The 26,704-nt window shown below is 46.0% G+C and overlaps 1 protein-coding gene across 4 annotated transcripts in view; it reads left to right on the plus strand.

The window, feature by feature from the left end:
* robo3 (roundabout, axon guidance receptor, homolog 3 (Drosophila)) overlaps window positions 1-26,704 on the plus strand; it is a 309,406-nt gene that overhangs the window by 128,163 nt on the left and 154,539 nt on the right. For 3 of the 4 annotated variants that reach the window (XM_041174412.1, XM_041174414.1, XM_041174416.1), the window contains exon 7: window positions 4,807-4,818. The exons of the other annotated variant lie outside the window; for it this stretch is intronic. In XM_041174412.1, the coding sequence (XP_041030346.1) occupies window positions 4,807-4,818 (12 nt within the window). The remainder of the gene's footprint in view (window positions 1-4,806; window positions 4,819-26,704) is intronic. 4 annotated transcript variants of the gene reach the window in all.

Consider the following 26,704-nt stretch of genomic DNA (forward strand, 5'->3'; position numbering starts at 1 on the left):
ATATTCCCAGGTGCAGCAGAAGACACCTGAGCACCCCTCAGCAGCCCTGGACCAGGGAGCAGAGAACACCAACAAGGAAACTTCCTCTTCTTACTTGACCCTTACCCCAGAATGTGTTGGGGTGGAGGTCAGAGGAGAGCAGGATGGGGTTTGGCTATGATTTCACTAACATCAGTTCGGCTCCTCCTGTGCTTTCAGTCTAGACCCCAAGTGAAGAACTCCAAAAGTGAATTAGACAGGGTACCTGGAAGCTACTGATGGAATCCTGTCCCATCAAAAATCAACCCTTTCGTGACAGACAAGGGGTTCAATCTTGGTTTTGTCCTACTCTGAAACAGCATCTGCAGCCTGTTAAACATCCCTCATGTTTTTTAACTTCCATTGAATTCACTTTAAAAAAATCTCTCTCCAATTGATTTGAATGGAGGTAGAATGATGAATACAAATGAATAGTTATGATAATTAAATATCACTCTTTATGCCTCTATGAGATTAGATTTCCAGTGCTGGGGAGATTTGGAAGTTGCTTTCTGTCAAAAAGGCTTTCGAGCGACTTTAGCTGAAAATGGAAAAGCTTTTCTGGTCTCTGGCAGGAGGCTAAATCTCTAAACGGCTCAGTTTCAGTCACTTATCAGGCCAGCACTATCCTAAATGTCCTTCTTGTTTAATGGCTTCTGCAAGGGAGCAATGTCTGAGAGCTTCATCTCATTTCCATCCACTGGAGAGTGAAATTCAGCTCCCACTCAAATCAAGCCTTAAAATTACCAGTGAACTTTCTCTGCTAAAGTGTGCAATTGTCAGGGAAAATGGGATGCTCCAGTGGTTTTATATTTTCTGATTGATTGTCACTCACTCACCAGCAGTGCACCACCTATTACAGTGTGCCTGGAGTGACAAATGGAGGCAAAAAATGGAAATAGCAAACTATGGAGCCAGACGTTATTTTATTATCTAGCTTGGTTCAGCATTTGAACTGGATTACTTTTTAAAATTACTTCTTGGGATGAGAACATTCCGAGCAAGGCCAGCATTTATTGCCTATCCCTAGTTGCCCTTGAGGACATGGGGCTGAGCTGCATTCTTGAACCACTACTGTCAGCATGATAAAGGTGCTCCTGCAGTGCTGTTAGGTAGGGAGTTCCAGCTTTTTGACCCAGTGACCATGAAGGAGCAGTGATATATGTCCAAGTAAGGATGGTGTGGAATTTGAAAGGGAACTTTTCGGTGATGGTGTTCCCTTACAGCTGCTGTACTTGCCCTGCCAGGTTGTCAGGGCTCGAGGTTTGGAAGTTGCTGCTCATTATTTGAGTGGGAGGAGGAGAATGAGTTTGATACTTGTTTAACCGAGAACAATGCTGATATTTTCTGTTAATTACTCCCAAAATGGCTGTTATATTGAAGACATAGCAGTGCAGTAGTCATGGAACTAGAACAGTAACTCAGAGTTTCCAAGTAAAAATCCTGCCATGATAAATTATGAAATTGAATTCAATAAATCTGGTCACTTGTAGACTAATATCAGAAACAAATGACCACTAGTTTGTTAAGGTTCTTCAGTGAAGAAGATCTCTATGCAAACCCACATTGACTCATAGTGCCAGCTGAAGTTGCTGAGCAAGGCCCACTAACTAATGTGATTGTGTCCTGAGAGCCAATAAAAATCAAGCAGGACTATCTGGTGATGTGACCAATCAGTGTATTGCTCTGTGTGTATGTAGGTCACACAGGCCAATCTGTGCTGAGAGAATCCCAGTAAGGGCTGCTACAATTGGGTGCCAAGGTCAGCAGGTGGGTATCAACTAACCAGGGTTCCTGCTTCTGATTACAATTTTGTGGCTGCTACCGTTGTGTACTTCAGTTCTGAGTGTACCTGGTGAGAGCTTGGATCAGGTCAAAGGGGAAACATGTAGAGACAGACAAACAGGCATAACAAAGCACATTGTATCATTGTTAAACTCGCACTGCGGTGTTTGTGTGGTTCAATCTTGATAAAAGCATAAACAACCTGGCAGAAAATAATCCCTGGGTGCAGAATTGCTATAAACTGCTGATAAAACCAGCCTAATAATAAAACTCTGTAGCACAGCCCATGAACACACACACAGCCAAATATTAATTCAATGTGACGATAATGATAAACAGAACACTGTACGTTATAAAATATATGGCTGTATCCAAATGCAGTTCAGTAGTGATTTGACCGTATATTTAGTGATAAATGGGGACACAACAACTTACATTCATTTAACACTTTTAACATAGTAAAACATCCCAAGGCTCTTCACAGGAACATTCTCATATAAAAGTTGACACTGAGCCAAAAAGGAGACATTTAAACAAGTGATCAATAGAACAGAGTTTGATGCAGGAACTCAGATGGTCTATTCACTAATTATGCTTTTGTTAAAATCCTGAGGCAGGAATAACACTGCTTAAGTCTACATTTACTCCCCATCCTTAGTTGCCCTTAAAGAGGATTGTTGGCACAACTGGGTTTTCTGCTAGGTCACTTCAGAGGACAAAGAGTTAATCAGAAAAAAAATCACATGTTAGTCAGTTGGGGTGACAGGTTCTGGAAGGATACTGGTAATACTGTTGCACTTATAAGACAGCCATTGGGTTTTAAGACAGTCTTCAGTATTTTATGAACATGTATTTATGGTGCTGGCACACAAATTATCATTTTTATTGAATTCAATTTTACAACTTGCCATTCTGGGATTGAAACATGGACTGCAGCGGTACAAGAAGACAGCTCACCACCACCTTCTCAAGGGCAGTTAGGGATGGGCAATAAATGCTGGCTTAGCCAGCGATGCCCACATCCCGTGAATGAATAAAAAAAGCCTCCAGTCTGCTAAGCTAACTCCATAAACGTGATAGTACCGCCCTGCTGAACACAGAGCAGATCACAGCACCTTTGGAGGTGAGCTGATTTTAAGGGGCTTAAAAGAGGTGACCTACCTCAAACCAACTGGTTTACCTACCTGTGATTTGCTGAGTTAGCTGAAAGCAAAGTATGTGATTTGCTGAGTTAGCTGAAAGCAAAGCATGTGATTGTTATGACATTACTGCTCATTTTTGTGCCTTTGTGCTTAATTGAGAGAGGAACAAATTAGTTCAGGTTCCTTGTTCTGATTGTTGACCTGTGACTCCTGGTGGACATTGGCTGAGAGCAAGTTCAAGCAGGGCTATAACACTCACCATTAGCTCCAGGATAAAATGGAAAGCATTATTCTACAAGGGCTATCTTGGTGACCACCACGAGTACACTGTATTTGCCTAGGTAAAAACTGGTTAGAGAAACTGAATAAATCACTGACAAGACTCACAAATGGTTGCAGCAGGTAAAGATTTCGATAAGTGTAACAGGTGAGCAATTCAGGTTATTTCACCACAGGGAGAGTTAGCTCAAAAGCAAAAATATTTTATTAACAAAACTGAATCCAAACCTCCAGTAAATGTGTGAACTCTTCACTTGAGATGCCCATCTTTAAAATGTTCTTAAGCTTCAGCACATAAAGGCTCTAAAAACCTTGATTTCCTTAACAAATTTCCCAGTGTTCCTATGCTAGCTGACACCTCAGTTGAGGAACTGTGGGGGCTGCGTATGGTTCAGTCAAACACCTAAATTCAGGATCTCCCCCGTATCTTACTTGTTAAGGAGGAGGTGCAGCTAAACTCCTTACAGAGCATTCAGTGCTATGTTTAATTCTCAGCATACAGAAGAACTGCACCTAATGTTATTGGAAATTGGGCAAAGTCGGCCAGATGTCTTCTCCCCCGATCACTAGCGAGGAACACCTTTCCTCCTCCATTCATCATGGCCAAGTGAGGGTAGAATAAGGTTCAGCCTTTAAGCCTGCTTTGATTGGACCATTTGCTGCACTCACTGTCTAAGCTCACAGATCAAAAATGGATGGTCGCTCGGGCACCAACCCCACAGCAAGAATCAGTGCCTTCAGGTGAGGAGGGGGTCAGAAACTGTCAAAAGAAATCTAACTTCAAACCCTGTATGTGTCCCCTATTCAAAGTGGGATTGATGGCTCAGGTGCAGGTCAAGCAGGGTCAAATGCCGACTCATGGATCTCCAGCTTCCAGTGTCATACCACACCCGCAATCTGGGAATGATAGAGATTTTTTTATCATTGCCCGACACTTGTGACGTTTTAAAAGCATAAATTTGCTAGATTATTATTTTAAGCGGCGAGTTATGAATAGAATGTGTCACAGGCAGCAATGAGGATGTGATAGATGTCTTCGCACGATGAGGCCAACTCAATTACTCATGAATGCGGAGACACGAGTGAATTAAACTCAGCCTGATTTGAGGAGATATTCATCACATCTCACTGCTGCCCTGACATATCCTTTATGTATTTGTAAAAGAAAATGATGACATATTTTAATGCACCGGGAATGTGGCAGTGAGTAGTTGAATAGTGATGGCAATTAAATCCTAACGATGACTTTGCATTTCGCTTCATGCTCAATATCTGGGTCAAGTGATTTGACACAACATTTCCACACATATCCCACAGAAGTGATCTGCTAGCAAATTATTGTAAGATTGTGTAAATAGTCCCGGAAGCAGTGATTCGACTAATTTTATTGGGAATGGATCCACATGTCAATTAATCACTTGCTGTGGCAAATCATTTTCCCCTTATCAATAGCTAAAGTTAACGTTTCCTACTGTTCTCCATGTTTGAACTGACATTAATGCTGTCATTTGTATATGAGTTCCTTCATGAATTTTCCTTAACATCTCATGTATGTTTTTTATTTTTTTTTTCTTTGTTTCAGTTGGTCCATTCAGTAAGTATCCATTTCACCTCATTTACTTACTGGTGCATGCTGGGTTAGGTGGAGGTTATAAGTGAATGGCTTTCATCAGAGGCATGTCCTAATCTTTAGACTGAACCTTCATCCATTACAGCAGCCGTTGTGGGTGAAAGATCCCATGCACCGCCTATTTCATGAACAGGATGTACAAGATCCAATTCTTTGGACAAAATTTCATTTTCTCATAATTTCATCTACACGCAGAGACTGAGTGGTGATTCCTGTCTACCTGGAAGCATTAACTCATCTTACGTTACTTGTTGATGATATCATGCTGCCTGCTTAAGTACATGGGAGACCAGAGATGTCAACATTGGTGCCTTTTTATTTAAGGTTAAGGGAATAAAAGTGTTTCTCTAGTGATTAAAATGAGAGAGTTAATGACAGATACATAAAACTCCAGGATTTTTAGCCATCAAGAGGGGTCCTCATCCTTTTAGTCATCATCAGAGGGGCAGCAGCCTATGTAAGATCTTTCAGTGGTAATCACATGACTGAATGACACAAACATTAACATTTGATTTTATATTCATTCAGACGGTGAAGTAATAGCAGGAGCTGGTTTGTGTGGGCGTCGTACTGTGTAAAAATAATTGGCATCCTAGCAGCTTTCTTCAAGAAGATGTACTTGAAGAAAAACATTTTTCCATAAGGTCTTCCTGTGGGTGATGTTTTACGGGCACCTGTTTTCTAATTTGGGATGTTGTAGAGTTGAGGGTTACTTATGTGCATCCCTGGTCGGGCAGGATTCAGCTCAGATGTGGTATCACCACCCCTCCCATTACCTCCACATACTCCTTGTGGTCAAACAACATTTGACATGCATTTTATCATCTCAGACATGAAGAATGGACCTTTAACAAGGTACAGCAGCACTGTCAGTGGCTGGGGAAAAGTATCACAGCAAGAGTCAGTGCCTTCAGAAGAGAGAGAATTGGGAGGGGGAGGGGAACAAGCAATGGATAGTTCCAGTGCTGCTATGAAGGCCAGCCAGAGTACTTCATCACTAGATTATTAGTTTAAATGGAAGAACTCTCAAATCTCTCTTAAATCACGAACATCTTACTGCTGCTACAGAGGAAGTGCCTTCCCACATTACTGTGTCAACTGAGCATGCTCAGAACATTAATGGGATAGTCCCTGTTGGAAGCTGTCTGGGTTGGATCCAAAAATAAACTAGCATGTTATCAGTCTAGCATCTAAAGTTAAGCAGGAAATGTATACCACTGAGGGATAGGGGATTAAACACTTACAGGAGCCAAGTCATTAGAAAACCACATACAGGGGATTCCTGTTAACAAAAGACCCTTGCACTAAACTGCCTGTTTGATAGGAAGGAATCTATTGGTGAACAGATCAAGGCTACAGTGGATAAAAAGTTTGTAAATGTTGGAAATCTGAAACAAAATGAAAAATGTTGGAAATACACAGTAGCGCTGTCAGAGCCTGTAGAGAAGAAGATGAGTTTAATGTTTTGGGTTTAATTCTTTGTCAGGAATTGTTCTTTATCGTCACAGACCGTGACAGGTGTCTTTCAGCATCTTCTGTTTTTGTTTCAAAACCATGACTGTTTTTCTAGTGATATACCTCTTACTTACAATCAACATAGCAAGTTCAGTCTCCAGCAAGATTTTCAGACCACATTTAACCTGTCAGAGCAGCATCAATGTAATAAGTTCAGAGCACCCGGTTAATATCTATGACTTTAATAAGTCTGGTAGCTATTCTGGTAATGTGTTGAACTCTAGACTGGAGGCAAATCCCAATTGCCACAAATGCACATTCTTGCTTAAGCTTCTGAAGAGTTGGCGGTGGAGGTGGGCTGGGTGAGCCGTTCTGGGAGAGAGGAAAAGTTTTGACAGGATGAAAGGTTTTTAACTGCATCATTGAAACATGCTTTCTGATGCCATGACTGAGGAGCAATGGTGACACCTTCATTGGGGAATGGTTGCTCCCTGCCAATCTCACACTTTCAACCAACAAGCACAATGTAGAGGGAGAGAAGCTTACCCAAAAATTGTGTTTCCATTTTCTGCCAGGATGTGATACTCCTGGAGAAGAGTCCTCACCAATGGGCTGATGTTGAGTCAAATAGCTTTGTTCTAACCTGGTCCTAATCAGCTGTGCTTAATAGGAACATTGAGGAAATATTTACGTTTCTTTGCCTCAACTTGCAGCAGTAATTTTAAGAGCACAACCAAAATTTTTCATAGACATGCACCTTTTCAACTGACTTTGTTTCCAAAGGAGTTTTAAGTGCACATCAAAATTAGCAGTATAACTCCAGATTCAGGTTGTGAACTGCAGTCATGGCAGGCTTCTGTGGAACATTGCTTCTTTGGAATTAACTCATAAGGCGTAGAGCACAAGGCAAAGTTGTTATGCTAAATCTGTATAAACCACTGATTAGGCCTCAGCTACAGGATTGTGTCCAGGTTTAGGCAGTACACTATAAGAACGATATGAAATCCTTGGAGAGGGTGTAGAGAAAATTTACTGGAATGGTAAGCGGGGTATGAGGGACTTCAGTTACATGGAGAGACTAGAGGAGCTGGAGTTGTTCCCTTTGGAAGATAGGAGATGAATGGGAGATTTAATGAAGGTGCTCAAAATTATGAAGGGTTTTGGTAGAGGTAATAGGGAGAGACTTTTACACTGACAGGAAGGTTGAACATAGATTTGAAGTAATTGGAGGAGACATAGTTACATAGTGATAATGTTACTGGACTGGTAATCCAGAGGCCCAGGATAATGCTCTGGGGACATGGGTTCAAATCCCACCATGGCAGCTGGTGGAATTCAAATTCAATTAAATAATCTGGGATTGAAAAGCTAGCCTCACATGACCATTATCAATTGCCGTAAAAGCCTGTCTGGTTCACTAATTTTCTTTTAGGGAAGGAAATCTGTCATCCTCACCTGGTCTGGCCTACATGTGACTCCAGACCCACAGCAAAGTGGTTGACTCTTAACTGACCTCTGAAATGGCCTAGCAAGCCACTCAGTTCAAGGGCAATTAGAGATGGACAACGAAGGTTGGCCTTGCCAGTGACACCCACCTCCCACGAAAGAATACATTAAAAAATAAATTAATCAGAGCAGAGAGAAGGATAGGAATACTCTGCCTAAAGGTTAGTGGATGCAGATTCAATAGTAGCTTTCAAAAGGGAATTGGATAAATACTTGAAAACGAAAAACGTGTGCGATTGTGAGGAAAGTATATGCAAGTGGAACCAATTGGATTGTTCTAACAAAAAGCTGGCTCAGGCAGAATGGGACAAAAGGCCTCCCCCTGTGCTATAAGATTCAATTATTTTCTAGGGATAATGTCATCTGTCAGTTTTCTACCTTGGATATTCATTGCTATTTCCTTGGATGTGCAGTACGGTTGAATAAAAATGAGATGTCAATGGTGAGCTTGTTTTAAAAGCATCTTGGGTGCATCTAATGGGAAAAGATGACTTGTGTGCGCCCTGGTTTGACTTGTCTTTCGGTAATCCAAATGCTACAGAGTTAATTGCAGCGTTTGTGTGTTCATCCTAGATCTGGTGCATTCCAGTTAAAGCCTGTGCCTCTTATGATGCCCATTAGCTCCAATAATAGAGAGCTGAACCTTGGGCTGGTAGACTGCAGTCAAATCCCAGTCACCATGTCTGTTCTTCCTTAGGTTTATTATTGACAATCAGAGATTAACATCTGGAGTAACTTTCTGGGAAGCAGCTGTGCAGCATTCCAGAAGGATGCTCAATAAGGCTTTTCCTGAGTGAATCAAGGCAGAGTAGCGCCCAGGAAAAGTGAATTCATCCAACTAGAATCTAATCCTTGAATTGCAAAGATGGATTGCAGTTCACATATTTCCTTTCCATTGTAAAAGCTCCATTTCAGCGGCCCTATTTCAGCTCCCTTTTCTTTTATCATTATATCTCAAGTGCTTCATTCATTAGGATTTTGATTTGTTCTGGGAATGTGGGAGGTGCTAGGTGTTACCCGGCCCCAGTTGAGGAAAGGAAGAACAAACTTGCATTTACTTAGCATCCCGCCTGACTTCAGAACTTCCCAGAGAACTTCATATTCAGAGAGTTGTTTTCAAAATGTTATCCCTGTTGTAATGTAGGGAAACATAGAAGCCAATCTATCTACTGCAAAGAAGCCAATCTGTCTACTGCAAAGCCCTGCAAACAGCAATGAGATAAATAACCAGATAATTTGTTCTTAGTGATGTTGATCAAAGTATAAGTGTTGGCCAGAATACTTTCCCTGCTTTTCTCCCAATAGTGCCATGGGATCTTTAATATCCAGCCGAGAGAGAAGAGAGAGCCTGGTGCGATATTTCATCCCAAAAGCAAAACCTCTCCCTCAGTACTTTACTGAAGTGTCAGATTAGCTATGTGCTCAATTCTATAGAGGGCCTTGAACCCAGGACATCCAGACTCATATTAGCATGCTAGCACTTAAGTCAAGGTTAGTAGCTTAAAGTTTCCCTGAGAAGATGGTGGTGGGCCTTCTTCTGTGTTTGAAAGCACTTTATAGTGGCTTGCCATACTGCTTCAGAAGGCATTAAGAACCAGACCCACAGAAATGGACTAGAGCCGCATTTAGTTTAGACCTCTCAGTGGTGGCAGGTCCCCTTCCCTGAAGGACGTAAGTGAATTAATTGGTGTTTTTTGACAAATCAGCAGACTTTATGGTAATTTTGTCCTGTCTCTGACCATGAAGTATCTAGGAACATAGGAACAGGAGTAGGCCATTCAGCCCCTCGAGTCTGTTCTGCCATTCAGTGAGGTCATTGCTGATATGCAATCTAGCTCCTTTGCCTCATATCGCTCAATATCTTTATTAAACAAAAATCTATCAAACTCAGATTTAAAGTGAACAATGCCTCAACATCAACTGCCATTTGTGGAAGATGGAGTTCCAAACTTTTTCCACACCTTGTGTGTGGTAATGTTTCTTAACTTCACTTAGATTTGGCTATAATTTTTAGACTATGTGCCCCTAGCCTGAGATTCTCCAGCCAGCAGGAATATTTTCTCTCAATTGACCCTGTCAGTTCCCCCCTAATATTGCAAAAACTTGATTTGAATCATCCTAAATCCCAGCGAATGTAACCCTGGATGCATTAAATTTACCGACACAACTTGAAGTAATGGGATTAGAGCTCTAAACCATTGGATTGGGAGTCCAGTACCAAACGCGTTCTGGAGACGCACTCCCAAATCACAAGGAGCCTTTTCCTTAGATGTTGACTTCACCTAGAGAGAAATGTTGCTTTTGTGCAGCGTGCATTCGGGCACCTGGCCTCTGCTGACTTACAACAGACAAAACTGGAGCGGCCCAGGGCACCACACAGTGAGATTGGAGAAATTCATGGATGGTTAGACTGTTGCCCTTAGGCTGTGTCCCTTCAAGTTGAAAGAGGAGGCATAGAGCAAAAAAATATGAACAAAGGACTGCGTGGAGAAATAGGACTAAACAGCGTTATTGGTAAACAGTGAAATCCTGACCTTTCGAAGCTCACTTAGCTGCTCAAGGTCTGTGAGAGTATTCATCCTAAAAGATTCAATCTGATCTGACAGCACTGTCTGAATTCAAAGGGCACTCTTCCTTGTGTCACCTTAATTTCCTGTGCACCACATTCTAATCTTCCTTATCATACTGTAACCATCTTTGACCAGAAATTTGAGGGGGGTTTTTTTGTCATATACACAGAGGCCACTCTTGTCAATTTTTTTTCCTCTGGTTTCTTTGAAGTGGAGAAGGCTGTGAGATAAACTGGAATATTGATAATCAGTAATTCAGACCTCCTGTGCTGGCTGCTCATTAGCATTTTATCAGATTGGGGCAGGTTTTTAACACAGCATGTTGAAATGTGAGAGGCAAGCCAGGTGGTATTGGTATCATGAACCCCCGACCTCTGGCCCCTCTTTGCAGTGACCGTGCAACTTCATTATTTTAAAATGTGTTTAGCGCTCTGTTTTATATTATAGGAAAGTCTCCCCTGGATCATAACATTAAAGCAAGGCATATGTAGCTTTGTGACATTAATTCTCATCTTTCGCCAATGCCTGCTGTATTGCTGGTCTGGACTGAGAGATTCAGAGCTCAGTCGACGAGCAATCAGAATAAGTCACAGGCAAGTGCTGCTGGAGCCATTTTATAAACACCCTTCTAAAATGTGCCTCAGTACCCTCAAAGTCATGTGCGCCACCCAATTAATGTTGCATGTGATGCAATATTTGTATCACAAAGCTGCTGGTTTGCTATAAACGTAAGAGGTTCCATTTTCAGAAAGAACCAGTGAGAAACACTAGATCAAAAGAATATTGATTTTGTTTTCGGACGGGTAGAAAATGATGATTTCTCCGTGACTGAGCTTTTAATATTTGTTCCCCCTGTGGTGTGTCAGGAGTGTTCCGTTTTAAACAGGCTCTTTTAGAGCTGCATGGTAGCCATTATTTATTTTCAGGCAGATTTGCAGGCCCCAAAATGCAAGTGGAGCCAAGTTGAGGCAAGTGACTTTTGAACATTGCCTGCCCCCCACCCACCCCCCCCCGGGCCTCTCTGTAACATCAGTCCCTGCTGGAAAGTCAATGTGAGGAAAGCTTTCAAATTACAGTGTGAATTCCGACAGCCACACTTGGGAGCGAGGATGAGTTGGAAATGAAGAGTTTGATTTCTTCATGCTTTACATGCCAGCATTGGGAGCTTGTTAACAACAGAACACGCTCCATGTAGAATTAGTTGTGAAATGCCTGGGATTAGTCTCAAAATTTAATGGTACAGGGCATCCAGAAGGTAGCACTGGAGGAGACTCAGCTCTTGCCATTGTCCAACAGGTTCGAGGTTCGTGCAGCTTGTGTGGACGAGTGCAGGGAGGAAGGATGTGCAAAGTCACCGTGGCACAATGGTGCAGGGAGCTATTCACATGGGGGCAGTTAAAAAGGAAGGTAGTTGTAAAAGGGAACAGTATAGTTAGGGGGTTAGAAGCAGTTCTCAGAAGTGAGAGCGTGAGTCCTGTAAGCGTATTGTCTGCCCAGTGACAGAGTTAAGGACATTGGAGTTTAGAAGAATTAACCTAATTGAAACATATAAGGTTCTGAGGGGTCTCGACAGGATGGATGCTGAGAGGATATTTCTCCTTGTGGGAGAATCTGAACTAGGGGGCACAGTTTATAAATAAGGGATGTCCCATTTAAGATGGAGATGAGGAGGAATTTCTCCTCTCAGAGGGTCATTAGTGTTTGGGATTCTCTTCCACAGAGAGCAGTGGAGGCAGAGCCATTAAATATATTTAAGCCTAAATTAGATAGAATTTTGATTGACAGTGGGGTCCAGGATTATGGTGGGTCAGGCAGGAAAGTGGAGTTAAGGCCACAATCAGATGAGCCATGATCTTATTAAATGGTAGAGCAGGCTTGATGGGCTGAATGGCTTGCTCCTGCTTCTATTTCACATGTTCAGCCTGGATAGGACGAGCTCCGAGCCCTGCACAAATCCGTGTACAAGGTTGATGCTTGACTCCTTCATGCTCCTTGACAGTGACTGCAGGCTCTCTGGCAGGTCTGCCAATGCACCAAGCATTTCCGTGTACATCATCCTCAGCATTTCCCTGAAGGCTGTCCCTTCACCGTCATCAGCTGAGTCTCCTGCAGCAGAATTCATGTGTGACCTTGCCCTCTGGCAAGCTGGCACTGCACTGCCCTTTTCCCCCATATTGGCTGCAGGCTACTCAAGCCCATTGTCTCTCCACTTGCAGCTGCCATCTCTGAGATAGCCTCTAATGCAAGCGCAGTGTCAGTGCCTGAGCTGGTGGCTGTGAGCGATGGTGTCTCTTCATCACCTGTTCTTCCTCTTCGTTTCTAGCTCCTGCATCACTGCCCAGCCAGGTTGCTGTTCCTGGGTATCTGAAAGGAGAAAGCCGAAAGAGCAGTGATGTGGTGAGCGATGGGGGCAGAAGCGAGAGGTGCATACTTACACCAACTGTAGCTTGTAAAATAAAAGAGATTGTGGGATGAGGGGGGAATTGAGATGTTGGACAGTGGTTTAGGCATACCAGGATCCTTGATGGTTCCAACTCTCCCCCTACACCCCCACAGACCATGGCCTCAGTAATGGCTACACCAATCATGGAAGGCCTCCGCTGGGGTGAGGACATGTAGCTGCGTCTGTCCCTCACTGGCTAGCTGCTGTTGCCTCCAGTAATACACCACCTTATCCTACAAGGGAGGGAGAAGTGTATCAGTGAGTGTGGTGCAATGTGTTTGGGTGATGTGGCATCCATAGTTGAATAAGTGGCAAGCGGTGAGATGTGGGATTGAGGCCTATAGCAGTGTCAATGCGTGAGGGTGAAGTGAAGCATATGAATGCGAGGGGTGAGCCATGGTTGTTAGAGATTGTTGGTAGGAGAGTGAAAGGGTTATGGTGAATTGAGCAGTGGCTAAGGTTACTGATGCAGTTGGTAGGATATGACATTTGAGCATGAATTTGCTGACCTTGATAGCTCATGTGAAGTCATTGAACTTCTTTTAGCACCGCATCCAGCCTCACAGGACTACACTACTGCCTTGACTTGCGTGACTATCTGCTCCCATTGCGTTCTCAGAGTTTGTCTGGGAGACCTCCTGGCCTCCTGGAAATAGAGCATCTCCTCCCCCCACCGGCTGTCCATTTTCCACATCAAAGACCCCAGTGGTGTGTCAGTAAACCTCAGAGCCTGCTCTCTGTCATGTTGGGCCATTCCTGTGTCTTTCCTAAGGTCAAACTGACTTCTAGCACCCAGTCCAGGTAAAATGTACCTCCCCTTTTTAACAGGTGCAGGCTGACTATAAGTAGTGCAGACTAGTTTGAACGGCACACTAGCCTCTCGATTTTGCACTGCTTCTCAGTGTAGCCAACATAGGGATATATTTCCAGGGGCACGATGTTCTCTGTAGGATTCTGTACCCCTTCGAAAGGTGTAGATGGGGGTCAGAAGCCCACACTGTGAGGGAAACAGTCACTCAGTTATTTTCCCCAATTTGGCCAACCAATGGCCAGACAATAGGCTCACCATCCAATTAAGAATGGTGTTTGGGTGCTTGAAGCTGAAGGGCCATTCAGAGGCCTTCCCACCTGAAAGGAGCAGCGGGCTGCAATGCAAGGTGGGTAAGGGAGGGGGTCACCCTTGAGTTTAAATTTGAAAATGGCTTTTGCAGCCAAGCCACCAGTGTGTGTGTGTGTGTGTGTGTGTGTGTGTGTGGTGGGGGGGGCGGTGGTGGGGATGAGAGTGGGGTGGAGACGGTGCTCCTTCCTGCGGCTATTGCTGCACTCAAGCAGGTAGAGAGGGGCCTTGAAGCCAGTGCTGGACCCCCACCCCCCCACCCCTCCCCCAACCAGGTCTGCCAGAGAGGAAGCTGCATGCAGACAGCTGAACTGATCCCTGCTACTTGTGGGAACCTTGGAAATACCAGTTCACCACCTTTAATTGGTCATAAATAGCCCTTAAAGAGGCGGATTAGTTACCCGCTCTGCTCCTCTCCCTTCCCAAACCCACCTTCACAAAGGTGGCCCAGGGGCAGGATGGAGCTAGGAACCAGTGAGCCAGCTGGTGGGGCTATCTTGGGCCCCAGCCAGGGCTAAAAATCAAAGCCATATATGTTCAGGAGTCCTGGTGCAGAGATTGTTCAGGAGCGCAGGCTTGTGAATTGGGCTGTGAATTAATTCAGGATCATGCTGAAATAACTAGAATATCATGACAATCGCTTGAGGAATATTTCAAACTCCTCTCCCTATTTAGGTGGGCATGATTGCTTTAGGAAAGTGAAAATAAGTTGGTACAGATGCGCAAAGTAGCAATTGCACATCATGAAGCATATATCTCTGTGTTATAAATCCTGAGAGACTCCACATCCCACTGCCCCCCCAAGCACCAAACCTCCTACATAGGCAGTTGAGAGATTTGACTTGCTCCTGTTGCTACCTGCTCCTGTTTACCTTAAGCAAGATGAGATGTTTAGGGTCTTTAAAAAATGGACGGACATAGATTTCAATTACTTAGGATGCGCTGCCTCAGCACAACAAAGAGACAGCTTATCCAACGTGAGGATAATAGCTGCCAAACCAACCAGCCACTTCTGGAAACAACACAATGAGAAATTGTACAGCAATGTGCTCTTTCTTTTATCCATCAGATTTACAGAGCAGAGCGAGGCTGGGTTTAATCTATCTTGATATTCTAATGTCCTGGGCCTGAGGCTGCCCTGCTTTACTCGGCACAGGCCAGGGACTGACTCTGGGCCCTGGTCATTAGGAGTCACTATGCACCATGCACAGAATGTACCCTCAGTCATCTGGAGGGCTCCTGAGCCATGTTTCTTGTTAACAGATATAATCAGAGTGGACTCCCATCTGTCTGCCAGTATCTTTCATATAACTAATCTGCCTATACAACCATCAGCAATGTCCTCAGGTACTAATTTAGCTATTGGGCAGCAAGGAGCACAGGGATGTTAATTGTATATTGTAACCACACACAGCAACTCAATACTGTCATTCACAGAGTGGGATTTGTTTTGTGTTGTGGGAGCAGGATTTTTGAATGCCCAGAGGATCCTGACTCAAAGAGGGACTATCTTCAAATCTATAGCTTCATTAACCCAAAGCCTCTGCTGATCAGCATCACATTCTAACACCTGACACTGCTACACATCCTCTCCTTATTTGCTGCCTCTCAGCTCTCACACATAGATGCTTATTGCTTGCTGTGCTCTTTAGGTGACTGTAGGTGGGGTAGTGTGTGACAGTCCGTTTGATTGGTTTCTGTGAGACTTTTTTTTATATATATCAAGCAGCACCATTTTTTGCACAAATAAAATGCATTGCAGAGAGAATGAGGACATGGCCTCACTTCTGGAACAGATATCACTACAGGACAGACTGTTGGGAGCTCAAAGTAAATCCATTTCGAACCTCAGAGAATGTCTTCCACTCATCTGTTTCATCAATGCAGACATGTATGAATACTCTGTCGATAATATGGTCTGTGGCCAGAATGAGATGTGACTTTGTACTAAGTACAGGCTGCTTTAAATTCGCATTGATACATTCACTGTACATTTCATCCTGAGCTATAAATGCTGCAAATTTGTATGGAAGCTGCTCTGTTATATAAATGAGTTGTTGGGTTCTCCCTCCAACCATTCCAGACCAGCCCCAAACTCAAAAGAACTCTGCGGCAGGGTGACATTTTTATTTCCTGGACGCAACTGGCTTTGCAGCAACTCTTGAATAAATTTGCAATTTTTGCCAAATTAGCAAGTTTTGTATTCTGGTGCCACACCAGTAGGAACCGAGTTGGCTCTGAACCCAAATCATTTCACTTTGGACCCTTATAGCTGTCAAGAGGCAGGAAACTTCCATCCCCCTCCCCCAACTGGAGCAGACCCAGGTGCCAAGTGTGAAACGGCAGTGGGCACTTACCCACCCTCTCACTCCACTTGCGGAATTACTCCTTTAAAAAGGCACTGGAACTCTATCACTTGACATGTGATGCCTTTTTTAAAAACGTGTGGTGCTGTGATGGAATCAGCTACAATAAAAGAGGTGTTCCGCATCCTACCCTCTGTAAACTCGAGTTCATCCTAAAACGCTGCTGCCCCTGTCCCAACTCACACCAGGACCTGTTCACCCATCACCCCTGTGCTCAATAATTGGCACCCAGTCAAACAACACCTCAACTTAAAAATTCTTGGGTGAAATGTTACAGTTTTACAGGGTTTGAAGGCAGCCTACAGCCAGCGGCCTCCCCGCTGCTTACCTGCCCACCTGACCTGTATCTCATTTAATGGGGGCGACAGAGGCATTGGGAAGCCCGCTCACCCTTGGGCCTATTGAGGCCCTTAAGTGGCCACTTAAATACCTCATCCTGCCCCTTCCGCTGTTTCACCTGCAGCTGGGGGAGGCCCACATCAAGTGTGTAGCCTGGCAGCTTTAGCTGCATGGACTGGTGTCGGGCAAGCAAAGTCCTTTGGGGTCCCCCATTCACACTGGAGGCAACCCGCCCAAGGTCATACTGTATTTTAACCTTCTCCCACTGGCCTCTCAAACCCGCCCCCACACCCACCCCCTTCGCTCCCCATGCTGAGGCCTGCCGGCCCCTCCGATAACTTGGACGTACATCAGTGTGGCCTCCATTAGTTCATCTTCTTTGGAAACTGACTGTAATTCCAGCAATGGCCACCTTGTGAACCTGGCGCTGCTGTGACTATAGGACTGCTGACCAATCAGATTGGCCAGCAACACTCTAACATGGAACTTCCTCCCCAGATTGGGGTGTAAATCTCACCCTGAGCCAATTGAAGCCTCACTGAATGGGACAGCCGACTCTTTGGGTGGCTGGTTAGGAAACCCCACTATCTGAAAAATCCTGCCCATCATCTTTGTTTTCAAGTCCTCCATGGCCTCACCCTCCAATCCCACAATCCTCCAGGATATCTGTGCTCATCTATTCTTGGTCACTGTTACCAATACTCTTACGGATGTGTGTCCGTGTTTCTCTGCTCTGGATGTTTGGCCCCTACTGGGGGCCGGAATCAGAGATGGGCAGGGCCAAAAATGCGCTCCACTGGTCCATGGCTCCATTATGCCCCCCCAGGCCATTTTCCTGGAGGCAGGATTAGAGCCAAAGGGCCCCCCGCCCACACATTTAATTGGGGCCATGGCAGCAGGCCATGGGCTGGGGGGTCAGGGCTCCAGGCCTGCTCTACCTGCCTGGGTGTAACTGTAGCCACATGCCGCTCTGTGGAGGAGCTCTCCACACCTGTCCCAACTCCCCTCCCTGCCCCTCACACTCTCCACTCCCCTCAGTGGTGGCCTGGCTGCTGAATCCAATTTGTGATTAAAGATTTGGAAAATGTTGGAGAGAGGATGTCTCCATGTTGAAGCTCCCTCTCTCTTACTTACTTTCCATTCCAGCCTGCTGTTCCTCTCGAGCTATTTTAACCTTCTCCCACTGGCCTCTCAAACCCGGACCCCACACCAACCCACTTCACTCCTCATGCTGAGGCCTGCCGGCCCCTCAGGTAACCTGGACGTACCTCAGTCCACCCTCCATTAGTTCCTCTTCTTTGGAAACTGACTCCAGCTTCAAGAGTCCTCCTGCCATCCTTAATTGGATAGAGGAACTGTCTCCATGCCAATTAAGGGGATGCCCCATGAAAATCCCAATGAGCGACTGCTTCCCCCCTGGGGTGGGTTTGAGGTCAGGATCCGGGAACTGTGCTGACCTCTGTTTCCTGCCTTGGATCTGAGGGAAGATTCAGCCCTTTGTCTATCACTCTATACCTATCTCTACGTGAGTAGATGTCTATGGCTGTTTGGCTGTGTGTGTCCATGTCTGCCTGAATCTATCTCTCTGTGAATAGGTGTCTCTGGTTGTTTGCCTGTGTAGACGTGTGTGTTTGTTTGTGTCTGTCTCTCTGCATCTATCTCTTTGAGTGATGTCTTTCTGTCTCCGGCTGTTTTTCTGTGCCTCTGTGTCTACCTGAATCTATAGCCAGCAGGAATCGGAGCCATGCCCACCATCAATTACGAGGCCAGTTAAGGCCATTAAAAAAGTAATTAAACTGTATTTCACATTCCCATGCGATTTTGTGCTCGTCGCAAGGGCAAAACAGGCAGCTGGGCAGCTGACAATTGGCTAAACCTCATCCAAGGGCTGGATAAGAAGAGTCATTCCTGGAGGATTCAGACTGTTTGGACCTTTCCAGGTATCAGACAGCCTTCCGTTACCCTGGTAATGGGGATTGTGGTCTCCACTGGTGGCACCTCCCCTGAGGAGGAAGAGAGGGGCAGAAGGCCCAATGCAGCCTCATGTGGCCCAATGCAGCCTCAGGGGAGGGACCTGTGGGAGGAGAAGCGCAGGCACAAGGGGCACAGGGCCAGCAGGCAGTCCAAGGTGGAAGGGGCCGCAAAAGACGCAACTTTCCTGCTGCCAGGGTTTACAGGCAGCGATGCAGCTACCTCAATATGTCTGAGGTGCAATGCCGAAGGAGGCACTGCCTCTTCAGGGAGACTGTGACCTCCATCTGTCAGATGATTGGCCCTGAGATCAGCTCCAGCTGTGTGGGTGGACACCCCATGTAAGTGGCTCTGAAGGTCACAGTGGCCCTCAACTTCTAGGCCTCTCGCTCTTTCCAACGCTCAGTGGGGGATTTGTGTGGAGTCTCCCAATCAGCTGTCCACAGTTGCATCAAGCTGGTGACAAACACTCTGTTCAGGTGGGTACTGACCTTTATTCTTTACTGTACAGATGAGGCCAGCCAGGCTGAGCGAGCCAGAGGGTTTGCAGCGATTGCTGGGTTCCCCCACATCCAGGGTGTAATCAACTGCACACACGTGGCCAGCAAGACACCAGCGGGTCAGCCGGGTGCCTTCGTCAACAGGAAGGGCTTCCACTCCATGAACGTGCAGATAGTGTGTGACCATAAGATGCAGATTCTGCAAGTCTGTGCAAGGCATCCTGGCAGCTCCCATGATGCTTACATCTTCAGACACTCCCAGGTGCCGGGGCTCTTCAGTGTTCCAGCACGAATGGATGGGTGGCTGCTGGGTGACTAGGGCTATCTGTTTAAAAAGTGGCTCATGATGCCTCTCCACCACCCAAGAACAGACTCAGAGCAGTGTTACAATAGGAGTCATGGCTCCACAAGGGCGGTGTTAGAGAGGACCATAGGCCTTCTCAGATGCTGTATCAATGCCTGAACCGTTCATGGCGAGCACTACAATACCCCCCAGAGCGGGTGTCATTGATTGTGGTCGTATGCTGCGCTCTCCACAATCTGGTTCTGGCAAGGGGGGACCCACTGCAGGAAGAGGATCTTGAGGCAGCTCCACAGGCCACAGAGGCTGAATCCAGTAGTGAAGCAGAAGAGAAGCCTGATGAGGAGAACACTGAGGGTGTGGAGGCAGACCTCAGTAACCGCCAGGGAGGCTGGGACACCAGGGACACCTTGCTCTTCTTCAACTAGGCTGCCAAAGATCTGCTTCCACCTCATGCCAGCGCTGCTGCCTCCATCTCGGATGTCTGAAATTACTCTTTCATTTGCCCCAAAGTCCACTCAGTGCCTGTGCAATAAAATATCCAGCCACTCACGTCCAGCATTACAGACTGGGGTACCCTACACCAGAAAGAAAAATGGTGAAACATACTCAGTCCGTCAGAACCAAAGCAAATTTAATGTTATTGTCACATTTAATGTATAATGACATTACCAATACTGGTGTCCACACCAGCAGACATATAAACCAAACATAAATGAACAAAAAAAATCACCTGTGAACTGTCCCTCTTGTGCTCATGGTGCCTTTACGTTTCCGAGTGCTACGTCTTGGTGCCCTGCCTGCACCGCCCTTCGCTGGCACCGGCATTGGAGGCAACCTGCTGACTCTGCTGTCTTGTTCGCCTTGATAACCTTGGCGGTGGTCCTCTGGCCCGTGGAGCCTGCTGGCCCCGCCTGGGAGGGAGTGGCCAGTGCCACGACTGGTATCTCCCCAGTCATCGCAGTGTCATCAGATGCCACAGTCACTGTCCGAGGGGCGGAGGAGCTGCTGCTGTCATCCAGAGCGCCCTGAGAGGAGCCCACAGAGATGACAAGCAGCTCATGCACCAATGTGAGGTCGCTCTGGACCTCCCTGCTCACCATTAATGGACGTCACCTAGCTGGGATACTGGGTGCTACATCCATCTCCCACACTGACACTGACCACCTGAGGTCAATGACTGTGTGAGGGCTTGCAGGTCCGAGAGCAGCCCCAGAAACCCTCATTCTGTTTCTGAAGCTGCTTCTCCATGAGAGTCACCACACTTTCAATGGAGGATGCAGTGCGCTTGGCCATAAGGGTCAACGCAGTGCTTACACTCTGCAGGGACTTCTTCACAATGGAGACCATGGCACGCAGACCCTAATGGATCTCCACCCATACATCCTGCTGGACATGCAGCATCTACCGCATAATGGATGACTCCAGAGGCTCATCATCTGCCTTTGTCTAAGCATCAGCCTGGTCCCCAGCAGTCCTCTGACTGCTGACACCCTGGGCACACTCTACCTCTGTTTGCACCTCAAGCAACTGTGAAGTGTCCTCACTAATGTGCATCGACATTCTAGCTGCCGATTTAATGCCCAACGAGGTGTTGGTAGCTGCACCAGTGCCTGGGTCAGAGAGCAGGTGTGACACAGGTGCAAATGAAGCCCAGTGGTCCTCTGGCGTCAGGAGTGGCCTTTTGGGGTCAAGAGAGCGACTGCGTGCTGGCGAATCGAAGGGAGAACAAGGACATGTCATTAGTTAAAGTCATCACTCTGTCACTGTGCAGGCCAGGCCCCCTGGTAATGAACAATGGAGCTCTGCATCACGGTGCTATTGTCTTTCAATGATCAATGGGGACTCCAGTTTTGAGGCTCCCATCAATGAAGAGACTACACTAGAATGGTTGCACATTCTGAAACTCTCACCTCTGTGCGCTGCCCATTTACCTTCATCTGGCAGCCCCGCCTCTCCCCACCTGGTTGCTCCAGCTCAAGGGCATCCTGCTCAAACCTGATGAGCAGCAGAGGGTTGGGCGGGTCTCTGCCTGTCCGTGACCTCTCCAATTGGTTATGGCTTGTCTTCTCCTGAAAGAACAGAGGAGCATTGGTTAATCTACTCTCTACCTGCAGCGCAATTGCAGCATGGCCAACCCCAGCTGAGGAACGCCTCACAGGACACATCCAAATCATAGCCCTCGAGCCACAAGGCACTCAGCCCAAGCAGTCAGGGCGCACTCCCTTGGCCAGCTACGGCGTCACTGACAGTTGGCACTCAGACTCTAGCACCCTTGAGCTCCACGGGGCGATGGCCACACCTTAACACTTCTGCACACTGACCCACGCCAACACGGTACTCACCCTTCCTGAGTGCAGCATGTCATTAAACCTCTTCCTGCACTGCACCCATGTGCGCTGCACTACATCATGGTTGCTAACCAGCGCTGCCACCTCCTCCCATGCCCTCTTTGTGAGGTGCGGTAGCTTCCTACTCCCACCTCTAGGGACAAGGTTGTCCCTCCTGGCAGTCACCTCCTCTCGGAGGACTGCAAGGCACTCATCGGGAAAGTGGTGGCAGTGGGGGGGGGGGGGGGGTTGGTGGGGCTGAGTGCCCACCCGACTTGTCCTCCCACCTGACGTGTCCAGTCGCACTCGACTTCCTAACTTGAACATTGAGGACACAGAGGAGACGTTCTTCTGTGGCAGCCTTCCAGGGGCTGCCTGGGCCGTTTTTAAACTGGGCACCAGGTCACCATTGGACCCGGCAGCTGACAGGCACCCGCCCCTTCCTGACCAGTCAGGAGCTGCGTTTCATGCTGGGTGGGCTTTAATTGGCCCACCAGCGTGAAATCGCGGACAGGGGTCGATCGCGGGTAGGTGGCCATTTCCCGGCTGTTCCTGGCCCCACCGACTGCACCCGCCCGACAACCTGAAAATTTTGCCCTTTGTATGAGGTATCCTCTGGCTGTATGTTTGTGTGTGTGTGTGAGTCTGTCTGAACCTTATCTCTCTGTGAGTAACTATCTTTGATTGTTCTGACCTGTATGTGTACGTCTGTGTGAGTGTGTCTGTATCTGTCTCTTGTTTGGAGTCCTTTAAGGAAACTCCATTAACCAACTCGAGTTGCTTAACATCAGCTGCTGTGTGCATCGTATAATCACTTTAAATTAATCGGTCAGCAAATCAATTCACATTTAAATCTTCTAACACCCTCCAGGCAGACACTTAAAATGCACAAAGCTTTAAAATGCACTTGCTAAACAATGGCCGTTTCTGCAACTAGATTCAACGGTCTGGATAGTTAATAAGAAAATGGTAGACGTATCTATTTTCTGGACTCTGTTCCCATCCTGGCCCATTCCAGTGGCATTTGTTGCTGTACAGCTCCCTGATACAAGTGCCAACTGTGGCTCAGTGGTAGCACACTTGCCTCGGAATCAGAGGATGTGGGTTTAAGTCCCACAGCATTGGGGCAATCTTGCTGAGGTGTTGGGGGTCTTGTCTGCTAGCTGGAGATTTGGTGAGAGCCTTGGGCTGCCTCTATTCAGTAGGCCCCCCCAAACCATATGCCAATTAGGCAATGGCGGGCCCTCCACTGGAATTTAAATCCTGGGAACAGAAGTCTTGTCTACTGAGAGCTGCCAGCCAATAAGAGCATGGGGTCACTAATTGGCCACCTAAGGGCCTTAATTGATGGTGGGTCAACGATGGGCCTTCTCGCCCAGAACTTATTTCTGGAAGAACCGGGAATGTGGCGGGGTTCCGGTACACAACCGTCCCGCCTAATTAAATGCCCTCCTCGCCTCCAAGCCCAAGGACCCAAACTGAAAACCTAGACTGACACTCCAGTGAATAGTGAGGGAGTGATACTGTCGGATCTGAGAAGTTAAGTCGAGGCTCCTTCTGCCCTCCCAGGTGGATATGAAAGATTCCAGGGCACTGTCTCAAAGAAGAACAGGGGAGTTCTTCCCAGTGTACTGGCCAATATTTATCCCTCAACCAACTTCACTAAAACAGATTATCTGGTCATTATCGCTTTGCTGTTTGAGGGAGTTTGTTAAAAACTCAAACTCAAAATGCATAAAATGGCTGCTGCATTTCTACATTACAACAGTAGCTACACTTGGAGAGTCCTCAAGTAATTGTAAAGCATTTTGAGACATCCTGAGGCTGTGAAAGGCACTGTGCAAACACTGGTCTTTTTTTCTTTATATTTGCACTTTACCCTTTTGCAAGGTAAGACTCACAGGAATTGCACGGCTGAGTGTCCTGAATACCTGTTCATGAAAATCTACCCTAGCCATTTTGTCTAAATATCTGGCTTTCATATCTTTTTGTAATTGTTCTTTGTTGGGTGTGATAATCTTAATATCGAATACTTTTAAAAGGCTTTTCTCTGGAAGCCTCTCGTGTTGAGTTGATGGATTAAAGCCTTTTCATTCAAGGACATCTCTCAGGAGCAGGCTCCTGATTACAGGGCTGCAGGTCCTGTCATTTCCTTTCAGCAGACGTTTACATCCAGCTCGAAAGTTATAAGCTCAGGGTAGACCAGATGTCAATATCTTTCAGCACCTTTTACTATGGTAGCTCTACTCGCTCAAAGGTATATTGAACTGCTTTGTCCGTGTATTGTATTTAGTATGACAGGCTAATAAAGAGATCGCTCTCATATCTTCCTTATTTATACCTTTCCCTTCACATTCTGTAATACTCTATATAATGTACTGCTCTCTAAACAGGAGGGCTAGTAGGAAGAGCTGCACACTATATCTTTCATGTTTCCAAATGAGCTCCAAACTAAGTGTGAGGATACTTACAGCTGGGTTCATACCCTTATTATCTTAATCTTCTTTCCTTAACTCCCCACTGCTGCCCAGGCCTAAATTGAGGGCAGTGTAGGGCTCTCACCCCTCACTGCAAGCAAGTCCCACCCTCAGGGGCTGCCAGCCAATCCCAGCAACGCCAAGATCTCCTTGGTGGGCACTCCTGGGACTGCAACAGGAGCAAGAAGAAGGATATGGACTCTGGAGCCAGGTTAGCCTCGCATCTTAGGCAGGGAGGGTTTGGGCAGATTAGTGAGGGGAGGGGGTGTGGCGTGTTTTATGGAACAAGCAGGTAGGAAGAAAGGGGGGGGATATCTTAGAGGGTTTGCCCCACGATCCAAAGGGCCCCTCACCCCCTCCCTTTTTTCCTGCTCTTTGAAAAGGCTTTTTAAAAAAGCTGCCTGACCACGGCAACTGCGTTATGGCGTCGACTGAATATTGTCGGGGTCAACTGGCTTCTTAACAAGTCCAGTTGAACCTTGAGAATTCATTTAAATATGGTGGCTAGGCTGGCAACCACCCTCCGTATTATGGGGGTGAGCTCAGAGATGGGTGGGAAGATGGTGGGGTGGTCTCCCAATCTTGTTTACATGACCCTCCCCACCAAAAACACAACCAATGGGGGCAGTAAAATGCAGCCTAGGGTCTTACTTCTTCGGTGTCTCTTCTGCTTCTTTTTGAGGCCTGGAGAAAAGTGGTTTCTTAAACACAAAAGATGGGGTTAGATGGCTGATCCCCTCTCACCAACTGGCCAGTTGCCCTAACATGGTCATAGCTAGTTGATTCTAGGTCCATGCTTTACATGATTAGATAATGGCTGAATGAATTCATTTCTCAGCCAGAGTTTGTTGTCCGAAGTGTTTATGTCCAATGCTTAGTTCCCACCCACTTGAGTACACAGGTTGGGTTTTTGTGAATGGGTCAGGAGATGGTCCATTCACACTCCTTCAAGGTGATTGTCTTTGACAGGTTCTTCCAGACAAGCTGGCTTCATTTTAATAGCTTTGGATTGTGTAAGGTACAATTATATAAATGTTCATCCATCTTAGAAGCTGCTGTTTTATGTCTCTGGAATGTTGATTCAGTCTTTTAAATCTCAAACTGGTGGTTTCAGCCCAATAATTAAATAAAGTAATTTTCAATATAAAGCATGGCTTTATCACACAAAGACACCAACACATGCTCACACACTATACATCATACATGCCCCATGGACACATGCTACTTTCCAACACGAGTGGGAACCTTGACTATTTTGCCCTCCCTGCTTTAGAACAATGATGGAAATTATAGCCCCAACTAAGATCAGCTAAAGGTGGGTTAGGGCTGTATCTGGTACCAACTCCTCTCTATAGATCAGTGCCACACAGAGCAACAAGGCACTTTAGTTCTACCCCTCATGCCTCTCTGTGCAGCCTGTTCAACGACCCTGACTGAGCTCACTGTGTGGTCTACTGAAGGCTTGACCCTACATTTAAGAGTCTGTTTTATGTTAGAACACCAAGGACCATGTGCTAAAGCCTCAATATCGACCCTCATTTTATTACCTCAAGCACTCCAAACTATAGTCGTCTTCCCTCCCAGGTGAATGTCAAAGATCCCATGGCACCATTCGAAGAAGAAGAGGGGAGTTCTCTCTGTTATGCTGACCAATATTTATCCCACAATCAACATTGCCAGCACAGATCATCTGGTTGTTATTTCATTGATGGTGAAGCACTTTGAGATGTCCTGAGATGGGGAAAATCACATCATTAAGAGAAGATCTTCCTCATTTTTTTCTGTCTTCGATCTATTGTTCTTCACTTAGGAGGATTTACATTTATCACCAGGGCTTAATCTTCAAACACTGCAAATTTGAGATTAAAAACAGAAAATGCTTCAATACATAATAGGCCAGTCAGCATCTGAGTACAGGAAAACCAGGGATGATGAAACATGAGGAAGAGATTAACTCATTTTGATGAAGGGTTCTCAAGCTTCAATTGAAAGTTTGGTAGGAGGGTATATAAAGTTGAAGGAGGTTCCAGAGATAGTTAGTAACTCAATAAAAGCACAAAGAAGAATAAATCATAACAAAATACTTTTCTCTAGGTTTCTATTGAATAACTAAACTCAATTTTCAAACTAGTTCCGTATGTGTGCGGAGTTGTAAAATGGCGAGTTTGTGGATAATCTGATAACGAAGACACAAGTGAACTTTGAATAATTCAACAACAACAGCAAATCAAATTCTCACCATTTAGCAACTGCCTCTATAAGATGTGGAAGCAGAAGTAGGCCATTCGGCCCATTGAGTCAGCTCCGTCAGTGAGATCCTGGCTGATCTGATAATCCTCAGTTCCAATTTCCTGCCTTTTTCCCAAAGCCCTTGATTCCCTTACTGATTAAAAATCTGTCTATCTCACCCTTGAATATACTTAACAACCCAGCCTCCACAGCCCTCTGTGGTAAATAATTCCACAGATTCACTAC

Source organism: Carcharodon carcharias, chromosome 25, assembly GCF_017639515.1.
Source record: "Carcharodon carcharias isolate sCarCar2 chromosome 25, sCarCar2.pri, whole genome shotgun sequence".
NCBI classification, from domain to species: domain Eukaryota; kingdom Metazoa; phylum Chordata; class Chondrichthyes; order Lamniformes; family Lamnidae; genus Carcharodon; species Carcharodon carcharias.